General features: G+C 39.9%; 1 protein-coding gene across 1 annotated transcript in view; it reads right to left on the bottom strand.

The window, feature by feature from the left end:
• The window catches only part of LOC132769113 (aldehyde oxidase 4-like), a 56916-nt gene continuing 41766 nt past the window's right edge, over positions 1-15150 (bottom strand). The window contains exons 27-35 of the mRNA XM_067470594.1: positions 14962-15090; positions 13120-13194; positions 12060-12112; positions 8992-9106; positions 8059-8124; positions 5761-5949; positions 3706-3873; positions 2206-2278; positions 1-139 (exon numbers count right to left, since the gene is read on the bottom strand). Of these exons, the coding sequence (XP_067326695.1) occupies positions 2225-2278; positions 3706-3873; positions 5761-5949; positions 8059-8124; positions 8992-9106; positions 12060-12112; positions 13120-13194; positions 14962-15090 (849 nt within the window). The 3' untranslated portion in view covers positions 1-139; positions 2206-2224. The remainder of the gene's footprint in view (positions 140-2205; positions 2279-3705; positions 3874-5760; positions 5950-8058; positions 8125-8991; positions 9107-12059; positions 12113-13119; positions 13195-14961; positions 15091-15150) is intronic.

The following is a 15150-nucleotide window of genomic DNA, read 5'->3' as shown; positions in this document are numbered from 1 at the left end:
CTTTATTGAACATATCAACACAAAAGCACATCTCTTGCAGCCTCTTGAGAATCATCTAAACCTCTGGACAGAACTTTGGATCCTAAGCACAAACGAAGAGTAAAGAATCCTTTGATTGCTTCTTCAAGGGATGAGTCTTCTAAACAAAGCATAGTAGACACAGATAAACCATAGAGTAGATGTCTTAATATAAAACACTTGTGCAATGTAATATGATTAATTTCCAGTTTGTGTATTTCAAATATTTCATTCTTGTATTATATTAGTTTACTTGCCTAGATGTTTGTTAAATTGTACAACTCAACATACAGTAAAAGATTACACTCTGAAATGTATTGGGGAAGAAACTTGCACTTGCTTGAAAAACTATCTTATTTAACATGCTTTTTTTTTGTTCCCAGTTAGGTGTGGATGTTGACCCTTTCCACACATATACATAACTGAAGGTATAATATTCAGTTATGTATAGGCATATCCCATGCCCTAGTTCCTTAACTACAACTTGTACTATCCCATTCCCTTGTCTTGTTTACAGTTTGGCCATGCCTTATGGCACTTGTCACCATAGGTTATTGGTCAATGTTCTGAGTTTTAAATTGTTGCTTTATATGCTATTGGTTTTTACCTTTTTATTGTTCTCTGAGTTTATTTTATGTGTTGTTTTAGTCACTTTGTATCATGTGTAAGCCGTCCTAAGTACTTTCGGGGAGATGGAGGCGGGGGTACAAAATAAAGTTATTATTATTATTATTAGTGTGCTGACATGTGCTGGGCCCATAGCAATTGTCTTTTGAAACAGGACGTGCTCTTTGTGCCCAGCGGGACACCGGGGTGCCTCGGCTGAGAGGGTCTATGGATTTTCCTAAACAAAGTCTTTACAAACTTGGAAAGTTTAACAAAGTTCTTTATTATTGCTTAGATCTTCAACAAAACACACAAATTCTTCTTAACTTGCCCACAAAGGACAGTCAGCTTGCTTCGTGAACTATTTCTTTCTTTTACAAGGAAAGTCCTCCGATCCCTCTCTGGGCAATCTGTCTTTAGGTTGGCTGGCGTGGGGCCTTACTCCCAGTTCCAATTTGCTTTTTGGGTACCCGAGTAAACCTTACCAGCCAAAATTTTAGAAATGTTCCAGCTGGAGACCTTTGGATCTATAAAACTGTTTTCTTCAGAAGCTTTGGGGCTGTCTCCCCCAGAGGCTTGTAGAGTTGTGAGGCTGTAAGTTCACCAGCCAGAGCTTTGAGAACTGTCTTCCTCAGAAGCTTTGGGACTATATCCCCCAGGAGCTTTGTAAGAAACGGAGCTTCTCTACAGGTGGGAAAAGCAATCACGTCCTGTAACTGAGCTTCTAAACTGTAAGACTGAACTAAAAACTTTCCTTTCCCTCCCAGAACCCTGGGGAAAGGGGCGGAACTAAAGAACTTAACGATGATAGGCAGGTGGCTGGCCCTATGGCTGCAGCCTGGAAGGAACCACCCAACTGCAAAATGCATGGCCAAAACAAACGCATGCATAGAAAGGAAATTTAGGCTTCTGGTATAGCTGTACCAGCACAATTAGTATTAGTATTACTATTAGTATTATTAGTATTCACCAGTTCCCTCCTGCACTGGACCCTTCATCTGAAATCCAAGGATCTTGCAAAACCCAAGTTGTGATAAAATACAAGTATACAGGTAGAGGAGGTTGGGCAAAAGGCCAACAGTATATGTTCTGACCTCACCCCTGAAGGCCTTTTAAATGCCCTGGCTAATTGGATCCTGGCAGATGCTGGGATGTGCCCCTTGGTTCTGACTCAGCCAGGTCAAAGGCTTACTGGGGAGCACCATGTGCTCTCAGAGTCTCCCTATTCCCCATGTCAAAAATAAAGCTTGCAGTACACCAGCTAATTGGGAGCTATTTTTCTGCTTTCTGGTTTTCAGTAAAAGATATCCCTACTAATGCATACCTTAATTGCAGCAAAGGTAGACTTTCCAATATAACTACATAAAAACCTCAAACCAACACCAGTTGTGTGCCAACAGATTTATCTCCTGCACCTTCTTTCATCACTGGAAGTCAGGCAAAGCGGGTTATTTCACTTGGCCTTTATGATAACGCCAAGTGAAGAACATAGAAGAACAGTTTATTAAGGATGCAATCCTATGTGCAGGTATTTTGGGGGGCAGGAACAAATGGGATTTTGTTCAAAGTAAAATAACTTACACTTTTTGAGACCGAAAAACTAGTCCACATGGATAGCCCATGGCTGAAAGGTCCCAGGGATGTCCCTCGGAATCTACAGAGGAAAGAAACAGAGATTGTTTTAAAACACAATTGCATATTAAGTCGAATAGTTATCTGATGCAGAACATTCAGCAATCTTATGTCCCACATGTTTGTAACATACACCTATGACTGTTAGGAGGCAAAAAAATAGACAGCAAAGAGTATTTGCAAGTTAATTTCCATAAGCAGCTCTTGAAACTTGGTTTTTGATTGTAGTTGTGAATCTCTCCACTCCATCCACCTGGCCCTGAAATGTCCTTTAGCCTTCGGTACAGAAGGCTGAAAGGGTGCTTCTGTTCCAACCATGGTGAAACTATCAGAAACTGAAAGAGAAAAATCTTGGGAAGCTGGATCTGACTGTCCTGAGCAATACTACGGATTATACAAGAATGTGATGAGAAAGATGGAGAGGATACTTGCAGTTTTTGGGAAGAAGACGAAGAAGACAAAGATGAAGACGAAGAAGAAGAAGACATTTTTGGAAATAATAATAATAGTAATAATATCCCAAGTGACAGCAGGATTGCAGAGAAACAGCTGGAAAAGCTGACACGGTATGAGATTTTAAAGATCGAACTGCAAAGACTCTGCCACAAACCAGTCAAGGTGGTCCCAGTGGTGATCAGCACACTGGGTGCATAGCCTACAGACCTTGGCCTGCACTTAAACACAATCAGTGCTGACAAAATTACCATCTGCCAGCTGCAAAAGGCCACCTTACTGGGATCTGCACACATTATTCTCTGATACATCACACAGTCCTAGACACTTGGGACGTGTCCAATGTGTGATCCAATTCAACAGTCAGCAGAGTGTCTGCTGTGGACTCATCTTGTTGTGTTTCTAATAATAATAATAATAATAATAATAATAATAATAATAATAATAATTTGTATTCTGCTTTTATCTCAATTGAGATGCAAATTAGACATGATAAAGATATATATTATTAGCAAGTGAACCCTCTGGGATCATCCAGTGAACCTGAATGGGTCAAGATGCACGGAATAAAACTGGAAGCATCTCTTCACGAAAGGGTAATTAAACCATGAAATATATTTCTACAGAATGTGATAATAACTATGAAGGCTGTGAAAAGGAATTAAACAAATACACAAATAATCAGGCTTTTGATGATGATTAGTCCTGATGGCTGTACATCATCAAAGGCAGCAATAGACCAGGATGATTGGGAGAGTTTTTTAATTCAAAAGAAAAGAAAACAGTAAAAAGAATAATCATAAAAAGCAATTGTATAACATAATGCTAAATGTACATAGTTACTACAACAATCTACAAAATTAAATAAAACACAAACAAGAAGCAAAACCCACACCTACATAGACATATACACACAAACTGCACTAACAAGCACAAAAATGTGGGGACAATTCTATAAACCTCACATTCATGTTTTTTGTAAGAGAAAGATTTTACCATTTCTGTAAATTGATCAGCACAGGCCATGCGGATCCTCTCTACATTCAGAGGGCTGTTCAGGGTGAAATTGTGATTTAGTCCTCGCTCTTTCCGTGCAGCAGCCACTGCATCCCTTATAGCAAAAAACACAGAAGATCCCAGGAACACTCCGGCTTCTCCCATACCCTGTGGAATATATGAAAACTTAGGTGAGGAAAAGAAATTATATAGTGTTCAGAGAGAGTTACACTTATAGTTGTATAATTATGAACCCTGGCTTCCCAAAGTCCTAGGACCCCTTCATATGGCCCTTTTGGGCTGTGCCATTGAATCAGCAACTGCTCGTGGCATCCCCGCATGCCCTCCCTCCTCCCCTCATTGCATGGAGGGGACAAGGGCGGGTGCTTTGGTATCCTTTCCCTCCCCTCATCAGACAGCAGAAAGTGCAGCAATGTGCGTTGGCCCGCCTCAATTTCTGCCATCACATGGTGAAAAGGAAAGGAAAGTGTGGGTAACTCCATCACAGCTACCCAAACTACACTTTCTTCCCATAGTGGAGGAGAAAGCACCTTTCAGTGTTTCTTCTACACTTTGAGAGGTATGTGAGCGGGGCCTGCCATGCATTGTGTGCTGCACACGACAGGCCCTGTCCTTGCCACATGAATGGCAGCAAAACAGGACAAAATGTCCTTAGTCCAATTCTCAGACCAATGCATTAAGTCCAATTACACTTACTGCAGCTTATTTCTAAGGGCCCTTCCACACTGCCTTTATCCAAGGATCTGATCCCAGATTATTTGCTTTAAACTTGGACATATGAGTCCCCACTGCCATATAACCTGGGATAAACAGATAATCTGGGATCAGATCCTGGGATATAGGGGCAGCGTAGAAGGGGCCTAAGTCAAAGTTTCAAGAAATATGTTTGGACAACAATCCAAAATCTTTCACTAGCATGGCAAGGGGCTATTGGGAATTGTCGTCAAAAAGTAACTTTCCGAAGCCTTGTTCTGAGTAGACACATATGATTGCATTGTAAATTTCTTCAGTGTCTAAGGGCACTTCCAGACAGTACCTATAATTCATGAGAGAACGGGTTAAAAGGGGGGTTGCCAGATGATATTTGTGCACACTCAGTCGCAGCAATGGAAAGAAAGCCCAATTCAAAAAGGGCCTCTTATATTCTGGTTATGGGTAAAAAAAAGCAGATTTTCCCATGACTATGTGGCCCTGCAGTCATGTAAAATTTGGGATTTCCTCTTTTACCCCCTGTGGAGAATGCTTCCCACCCCTGCCGGTTTAAAAAACCCAAAACAGCTGATCAGCTGTACGGAGACCAACAGAGACAGAGCTAATTTCCAGCTGGTTTCAACAGAGGAGAAAAGGAGACCCATTAGAGGTCGCTGAAAGAGTTTAAGCTTTAAAATATTAAATAGATTGTGAATAAGCAATTGAGTAAAGAGGGATATCTGGCAGCATTTTTTTTTAAAAAAATTCTCACTGTTATGTGCTGATGCTTATATGTCCCCCGTCCATTTTCCATTTTATCCCGAGACGCAGAAGGGCTGTGAGGATGGCAGGGGAAGAAAGCCCGGGATTGGCAGGTCTGTGTGGGGAGGCCCCGGATTTAGTTGTCCCTCTTCTTAAACCCGTGTTTTGGCACTGTCTGGAAGCACCCTATGTTATGTCCTCTAAAGCATTATTTTATTTGGAACATACCAAAAGTGAGGGATTTAACAACACATAGCAATTTCTGTCTTTTTAAATGAGATTTTTATGTATAAAATAAGTCAAAAGGGTTTCACAGATTGTATAACTGTTATACAGAGGCATTTTCAGATAAACAATAACCAGCGCAAATGGAAAATTTTTGAAATTTAAGGAATTCCCATTATTTGTTTCAAGGCATGACCCTGATTTCATTAGAATTTTAGATATTCACTGGAAAATGTTTCAAATTTCAGGACTCTGCTTCATGACCAGTGATATAGCTGCTCTTTATGTTAATTTCTAATGGTATCAAACTGAATGGAAGGAAGAATTTTGGATTATGTCTAGATCCTGTTTCTTTACCTTGGAGGAGTAGATTGCAACTGGGTTCCTCGAATTGGGCAGCAAGTAGACTCTAAAATGTTCTGGGACATCGCAGACAGCAGGAATTTTGTATGTATCTGGACCCAGCGTGTACTGTTGTCCTTCTGGAGAAAACTTTACTTCTTCCATTGTATAAAGCCCAAGTCCCTGAATAAATCCACCTTCAATCTGAGGGAATAAAAATAACTAAGTTCTCTCACCTATATATTTCTGCTCGCATGTATAACCTTAAGACTTGATGCTATCACTAAATCCGCACCGATTCGTTGCAACAGCCAAAAAACACAGGGGGGTTTTTTTGGCCTCTATTTAAAATCTGCATTTTTGTTCTGCCTCAAAGCGCTAATAGACTTCAGTCCTATATATACATATATAATATTCCTGTATCTCACCACATAATAGGCACTACCACATAATAGTTGCACCCCCCTTTTGTGGTCACAAAATTGGTTTATTGCTTTCCTTACATTTCCTTACATTGGAGAGGAATTCCTTGCATTCCTTTCTTACCTCTGAGGAAGGATGGAAACTGAGCGGCTGGGAAAGGGGGGCAGTCCAGAAGCCCTAGTGCTTTCTCATAGCCCTGCTTGGGTCTCGCCGCCCCTTTTCCGAGCTTCTGAAATTTCACCAAGTGTTTCTGCCTTGTCAATAGGGAAAATGTATGAAGACTGAGTCAAGGGAGAGATGTGGAGATGAGAGGAAAAAAATGAATGGGGAGAGGAGGCAATCCAGATTGTCGGAAGACGGTGGCAGCCCCTTCCCCAGGAGGACGGGCTGCTTTCCTTCTGCTGAAGGTGCCCCTTGCAGGGTCCCTCGGCAAACCTAAAGCACAGTTTTTCATCACATAATATTTGCATCCCCCTTTTTCCTGACAAGAAGGCAAAAGATTGCAACTGTTATGCTACAAAATATGGTATGTTTCATTCGGAGTGTTAAACTTCCATAATAGTTAGGGCTCCGTGGGAACCATGACTTAGAATACATGTGTCAGTGCACTGGTTCCTATTATCTGATTGTCCCCATTTGTACTTTTGTAGATTTTATTTAAAAACGCAATGGATAGTGCAACATTGGCCAGTGGCAGGGCTTTTTTCTTCAAGCCAGGAAGTGGAGCTCAAATTATCTTTTTCTAGCTTTTGGGGGGAGGAACAAGCCAGAGAACCAACTTTTGAAAGGTTTGTATTTCACAAGATGCAAACTACAAACTTTGGTTTATTTAGCCACTTGTCACTGCAAGTAGGAATTACTGGGCAACAAGACAATACATTTCGGACCAGTGCAATTCAGGGGAATCCCATCTGACTAGGATATACAAGTATGGGAACTGGGTTAATTGGGGGAATACACATACATAGGACTGTACCATTAAGCTAATCCTGTTTTTAAAAGCAGATGTCCAAGGGTGCATCTACACCTCTTTTACTCCAAAGGCTCAAACCTATAGAATCATGAGAATTATATTGTGGTGAGGCATCAGCACTTTTTGGGAGAGAAAGCTAAAGATTTTGTCAAATGGTTCCCATGATTCCATAGCATTAAGCCATGGCTATTAAAGTGCTGTCAAACTGCATTAGTTCCACAGTGTAGATGGGCCCCTAGATGCTTCCACACTTACATGCCACCTGGCCAATAGCACTGATAGCACCATGCTATAGGGCGCATACCCTGGAAATGAGTTGTGAGGGTGAGTGCAAATCAACACCATTACTCACAGTCCAGAAAGAATGAAAAAGACTCACAGGAAGATGGGGGATTTTCCCTTCCCTTCCTGATCACTTTGCTAAAAAGGCAGAAGTGTCCTTAAAACCAGGGAAGTGTCAGAGATGTCTGCTTTTCACAGTGACCTTGTGTAAAAGAAAGTCCTCCCACCTTCCCACCTTCCCATCTTCTCTTTCCCCCATCAACTTTCTGACAATGGAGCAGCAAGGGCTCCTTGAGGAAAAACCCAGTGGATACTGGACACAGGACTAGCCCCCTTTCCCTCATACCCTCATTCACTATGCATAGGCCAATCCAGATATGCCAAAACTGAAAGACTCTCTTGTCCCAAGCATTTCAGATAAAAGAAATTCAACCTCTACTTATGCCTGAAAGATCATTCTCTTTTCTAGAAATTAGTCAAGCTTCTTTCCACAATATACAATACAGTTATTCCCATATTCAAGGGTTCTGGGAATAAATACAGAATAAAATGCAAGTAAGACCCCTTTCAGGAAGACCCTAAGCTATCGGCTTTCAGTGAGTATAATGTGTACATGCAGAGCTTATGGTACATACCTGACCTATGTCAATAGCTGGATTGATGCTGAAACCGGCATCCATGACAATGTCTGTGCGGATGTTCTGTTGCAGAAATAAACATGACCACAGATATCATCAGCTAAGAAAATATTTTGTTTTCATTTACTTCTGAAATACATTTGCATCTTGTAAACATGGTTTTCCTGGTTCTGGATTTATCCTCATAATAACCCCAAGAAGTAACTTTTGGCCTTCACTCTCCTATTGAGTTTTGTGGCTCAGGGCTGGATCATACAAATCCTAGTCACCAACTCTAACTAACCATGACACTATACTATCATGATAAAAGACAACTGACACACACATCTATAACAGAATACTAATGCATGCTCACACGAACTATCAGCCTGGATTATCAGCAATAATTACAGTACTATTTAAAGAACCTGAAGCTGCCAGAAGACATAAGCTAGTGGAAATCATTTCTATGCTGTCAGGAAAAGTTGTGTGCCCATGTGAGAATAATAACATTCTAATATCAATGCTTAGACTCCTTGCAGACACAACCAATAGGTGTTCAGCATAGTCCAGAGTTATCATGGGATAGAATTTTTCACAGAATAACAAATAATAAGAGGCCTTCTATAGTGCAATCTTCCCCCACGAGAGTAGGAATATGAGTGGAGAAAAAACATGTCAGATAGAAGATCTGAAGGAAGCAGCCATTGAACTGACTGGGGAGGATCTCTTATGGAATAATTAGCTCTTAGTTGGTCAGGGAGGAGAGCTAGCACTGCTGCTGTCAGCATAGTCTCTTTCTTTCTGGAGCATGCAATTGCATTACTATGGAAAGTTAGCGCCATAGTAGGGTGACAGCATGTACCCGTGATAAAAGAGTAATTCATACACTGAGAGACAAAGTGAAAGATCAAGCAACTTATAGATACAGTGAAGGACTTCCTGTTTTACCTTATGATCGCCTGTCAGGCAGTCAATCTCAACCTCCGAACAAGCAGTGGCATAAATAAAATACGCCAAGGGATGGCCTTCTCCTTTCTCCCAATCCATATAAGTGGGATAGCCTCTGTATGGCAAAAACAACAACCAGAAGAGTTCAACTTTGCCATAGAGCTCCCAGAAAAAATCTGAACAAGCAACATTACTTAGATGGGATAGTAAGGGACCATCCAGTGATTCATCCCATGGTTTTCTGTTACATGACAATACACAGTTCAACTGAGTTCTAGGAGTTCCTGCCACCTCATGACATTGGGGCAAATTGCCCCTTTGCACCACCTTGAGGACAGGGCTTGCCAAGCGCCTCTGGAACTCCCTCCCCAAAGAACTAAAAATGGCCCCCTCTCCCCTCTAATTTAAAAAGTTTTTAAGGACCCACTTGTGCAATTTAGCTTATGGAGAGGAGGACGATTAGTATGCCTTATTTATTTATTTACTACATTTACATACCGCTTTTCTCCCCCTAATACAGTCGTTCTTAACATGTGGGCCACGAGGATGAACATCTGGTCTGTGAGCCTCCTTTCTCTTTATTTTATTTTATTTCTGCTTGTTTCACACTGTCTGCCATTCATTCCCTGTCACTGACCAGCCCCGCCCCCTTGGATAGACCACATCAGCTCTAGATTATTAAATATGGTTTTCTGTGGGTGAACAGATGGTGACTACCGGATGGCATATGTCCTATATCAGAAACTAGAGCTTGTGTGATCTATCCAATGCAATTTTTTGAATCAGCACCCCAAATAACCAAACCAAATCTAAAGTTGACCAAAAACTGATTTGTAATCCTTTTGGTACTAATGTTGGAGAGTGGTCCCTGGTCAAAAGAAGGTTGGGAGCCACTGCCTTTAGAGAACTCAAGGTGGTATCCAACATTATAAAGGCAAAATTTCAATGCCTTACACACATCCTCCCCTTGACAGCAGATACCTACCTCAGCCAACTTATGTAATCTATATATAAATATAAATGCTCTGTGCGTAATGAGTACCTTAAAAGCAAAAGAACCAATGAACGAAACCACACCAAATTTGGCAACAAAACGTCTCACAACACAAGGAGTGACCATCACTCAAAAAATTATGATTTTATCATTTGGGAATTGTAGTTGCTGGGATTTATAGTTCACCTACAATCAAAAAGCATTCTGAACTCCATCAACGATGGAATTGAACCAAACTTGGCACACAGAACTCCCATGACCAACAGCAAATACTGGAAGGGTTTGGTGGGCATTTATCTTGAGTTTTGGAGTTGTAGTTCACCTACATCCAGAGAGCACTGTGGACTCAAAAAATGATGGATCTGGACCAAACTTGGCACAAGCAGTCAATGCGCCCAAATATCAACACAGATGGAGTTTGGGGGAAATAGACCTTGACATTTGGGAGTTGTAGTCACTGGGATTCACAGTTCACATATAATCAAAGAGCATTCTGAACCCCATGAACGACAGAATCGGAGCAAACTTCCCACACAGAACCCCCATGACCAACAGAAAATACTTAAGGTTATCCAACCCAACTCCCTTCTTCAGGGCAAGAAAACGTAATCAAAGTCCTCCTGACAAAGAGCCATCCAGCCAGAGATGATAGATAGATAGATAGATAGATAGATAGATAGATAGATAGATATGATTCACACACACACAGATATAGTATCATAGATTTGAAAGGGGCCCTCAAAGAAGGACAATGATATCTTGCATGTTCCATGGTGGGCAAACCAGACAATCTCCACATCAACACTGACAAAGAAACAACAAGAAATACTGTTTACCCACAAGCATAAAGAAATTACATATATGAGAAACCAACACTTTCTCATTACTTTATTTTCTAGATCAACAGACTGGGCCACAGCAACGCATGGCAGGGGACTGCTAGTATACTATAATATGATTTTACTGTATTGTGTTTTAATTGGTTTGACTCCTTGTGATATTATATTTATTTAGTAGGCCTGGGCGGTTTCGTTTCGTTAATTCGTAATTCGTTAATAATTCGTTAATTTTTCCAATTACAAAACGATAACGAACCATTCTGGAGCAATCATTAAAAAAAACGAATTTTTAAACACTTTTGTAAATGCTTCGTATTTCGTCATTGTATTCGTTTCGTTATTGTTCTGAGGTCGTTTCGTTATTATTTCCGCATGTCTGGGCCAGTTTTATGGTTTAATTAGTGAAAAAAAATTATAATATCACACCAACAGTCAAGAACAGAGGGAGAGGGAAGCTTCAGAAGGTTTTGGAGGTTTTTTAGCGCATTTCGCGGTCGCGTCCGCCATTAACGAATCGATTCGTTATTGTTTCGGAAATCGATTCGTTAATTTTTTACCATTTACGAAATTTCGTAAATATCGAACTTTTTAAAAGGAAAAATTTGTAATTATTTTAAATATCGAAACAAAAAAAACCCCCAAATACAAATCGATTTTAGAAACAAATTTTTGCGTTGTTACCCAGGCCTATTATTTAGTTTAATCCTTGGTTAATTTTCAGTTGTTTATAAGTTATATTGAGTTCATTTTATTTCAAGTTTCATCTTGATTGTTGTTTGTTTGCTTTTGGCATTGAATGTTTGACATTTTTGTCAATTTTTGGAAACTGTCCTGAGTCCCTTCGGGGAAAGAGGGCGGTCATAAAGAAAGTGTGATTATTTCAGTCTGTATTACTCCCATTTTGAGACTCTTATTTTGCTCTTTCTGTCCTGGATTTTCTCTTGATCTCTCCTCCTTCATCCATGTTCCTTGTATCCTTTCTGCCTCTAACTTTTCATTCTCCTTTATTTCTCTTTTGTACTTCTGTATTTATCTTTCTCCCCACGGAGACACCCCACCCCCAATCATTGGCAAGCACATTTGGGAGTATTTATTACACCACAAAAGCTATAGCTATCTAACATCGGAAGTACAGCATCCAAGACCTGCAATATTCTTCAATTCACAAAAGCACAGTCCACTATTTGTGACACCATCACAACAAACGGTCTGGGAAAGAAGAATAGATTCCTTACTCAAAGTAGCCGGTAGCTGTGAGACTGATGCTTTCTTCGTAGGCTTCCTTTATCTGCAAGAGACCCATTGGTTTCAATAACATTTCTAACAGTTATTTTAAAATCTAGAACCATAAATTTTTACATAAAACTAAACACAAATGGGAAGCATTAAAGTCACACCTCTGCATCACATGGGTAAGCTTTATTATTTATCTTCACACACTGATGTGCAGTAACTTCATTTGCTTTTAAGAGGAAAATATGGAATAGCAATGTCTTTTTGAAGCTGGCTCTAAAAGTCCTCTATTCTGGAAGTATTTCCTCAGCAGACTGTGTTTATTTTACAGCCACTAAAAGCAAGACATGCAAAATTCACATGTAATGACATGCAGACATCTTACACTGCTTTGGGGAGCATTCCTTTCAACCTCAGCAAGATGGTGCACCAGAGGAAGACTTCCCAATAATAAATATAATTTGTTTGTTTTGTTTTTTTTGTCCTGTCAGGAGTGACTTGAGAAATTGCAAGTCGCTTCTTGTGTGAGAGACTTAGCCATCTGCAAGGACGTTGCCCAGGGACGCCCGGATGTTTTGATGTTTTATGATCCTTGTGGGAGGTTTCTCTCATGTCCCCTCATGAGGAGCTGGAGCTGATAAAGGGAGCTCATCCGTGCTTTCCCCGATTCGAACCTGTGACCTGTCAGTCTTCAGTTCTGCTTATTACTAAAATTTATGTTATGTACCCAAAATTTAGCAGTAGTAGAAGTCACACAAAGTAATGGGTAATTCTTGTTTGCATAGATTTAGGCCCCTTCTACACTGCCATATAAAATCCAGTTTATCTGCTTTGAACTGGATTATATGGCAGTGTAGATTTATATAATCCAGTCCAAAGCAGATAATGTTGATTATATGATTTGATAATCTGGATTATATGGCAGTGTAGAAGGGGCCCAAGGGTTCCTGTTACTGTTTTGTTGCAAAGTTCGCTTTGTTTTATTGTGAAATTAGCAATTAAAATAAGAATTTTCTTCCTGAGGAGATCACTCCAATAGCATTTTAAAAAAATGTTGCTTGCCCAGTTCTCCCATTTTCCATCTGGATTTTTCTCCATTATTGGCTTGAGGCGCTTCGAGAGGATTTGGCAAGCATTCTGTGGAAATATATGTCAAAGAAAAAGAGGTCCTATTAGTAAACCATATTAATAAATTAATTAAAATATTTATAACCTGCCCTATATCAAGAGATTTCAAAGCAACTTACAAAGAACATTAAAACAGGTCAAATCAGTTAAAACATACTTGCAGATTTAAACATTACATATACTGTAACAGTCTCTATTTAATTAATTAGCAATAGAGTTTGTCAACAGCACTGCATACCAGCTAGTAGGTCACCCAATTTAAAAGAAAACAACCAACCAAAACAAAAGCATGTGTTTTAAGAAGGAGAAAAAGCTTTCCTATTTCTCTTCATCTAGTCTAACATTTTTGCTCTGATTGCTTAAGGCAAAACGTCTCTTCCATAGGTTGTTACCTCTTTCTTTCAGTTGGAGATTTCCAGAACTGACATCTAAGGGCTCTTCCAGACAGTGTCAAAAGGTGGGACAAATAAATGGGGCAAAAAAACATGGTACCTGACAGCAAGTCCAAACATGGAGCTGTCGGTCCTGGTAAATGCTCCCTTGCCATTCTGACACATTCATTTGCAGTGGATTTTAGAAATCCACAAGATAGATGGGGGACATCTGCTAGAAGTTTACTTTTAATTTTTTTAATTGACTCTCCAGGATGTACTGGAACTCCTGGGTGCTGATGCACATATCTGACTGTGCATGCAAGCAGATTTCTTATCATTCTCTCTCCTCACCCTTCTGCAGCCTTTACTTTTTCCCTTGTGAACCCTGTTTCTCTTTGGGATCACTTGCCTGCTATGCTGATGCCCACTGTATAAATTCAAGCTCTATTTAATTTCATAACCATCAGAACAAAGGCATGCTTGCAGAAAGTTCTCATGGGAATTGCTTTCTAATTGTGCTTCTATTTAGCCACTGGTGTGTCCATGGCTCCATTTGTTTACAACCCTCTCATCAGCTGTTTTGGGATTTTAAAATGTGGACATGCACTAGAGCAGCCCACACCAGTGTATAGCAACAAAGTCATGTGTTTTCCTTAAGTGCAGGGATATGCAGTCATGCGAATATTCACATTTTAAGCCAAAATCAGATTTTAAGTGCATCTTTTTAACACATGTTTTTCGGCTGTTGATGCAATCCAGCATGCCTTTTCGGCAAATGTCATTTAGCCACTCCCTTTAATCCCGGTTTCTTCCAAATTTTAAGGTCTGTGTAGAAGGGCCCTAACATTTCTGCATGGAAACTATGTGATACTCCAATGAATGATGATCCATACTCTTGTATTGCATAAGGTGCTAAATCAAAATAGGATACGATCTATTTACCTTCAAAAATGGTTGGGTGGTGCATAAATATGTATGTACACCCTAAAAGGCAGGATTTCTGCTTCCTTTTCCCCTGGCAGATAAGATCATGCGGATTTTTGCACTCCTTTCAATGCATTTTAAAGAAAATGTATTTTGCTCATAAGATATTGATATCCACATAAAAATGTTTTGCAATTTTTTCACCCCCAAAAAATCTGAACTGCAAATAATACTGCAGCATGTGTAGATCTTTTAACAGCATGTCTCAAGGTGTCAAAATATCCTCTTCTTTTAGGAGTGAGAAAAATATGTGAATTCTCTTTACATACGTAGTACTCCCCCCAACCTCCCATGGATAGGGATAGAGGTGCTGATTTAGAAAAGTTAAATCACCCAAATCAGGTGGACAAGCAAGTTGACTTAATCTCATCACAATTTAGTATGCCTTGAGACAAAAACCATAAATAAACATCCAAACCTGTACAGCTTTTCCATTGACTTCTGTGCCTACTGATGCTGCAGTCTTAAACGCATTGGGTATTGTAGCAGTAGTTCTTTCATAGTTGCGTATATACGACAAAGGTATCTTTAATTCATGGCTGGCAACCTATTTGGTTTCAAAAATACAAATATCATGATTCGCACCAGAAGTCACAACACAGCCATA

The sequence above is a fragment of the Anolis sagrei genome, chromosome 1 (genome assembly GCF_037176765.1).
Source record: "Anolis sagrei isolate rAnoSag1 chromosome 1, rAnoSag1.mat, whole genome shotgun sequence".
Taxonomy (NCBI): Eukaryota; Metazoa; Chordata; class Lepidosauria; order Squamata; family Dactyloidae; genus Anolis; species Anolis sagrei.
The sequence above is the reverse complement of the archived record's forward strand: the minus strand, read 5'-3'. Positions and strand labels throughout refer to the sequence as shown.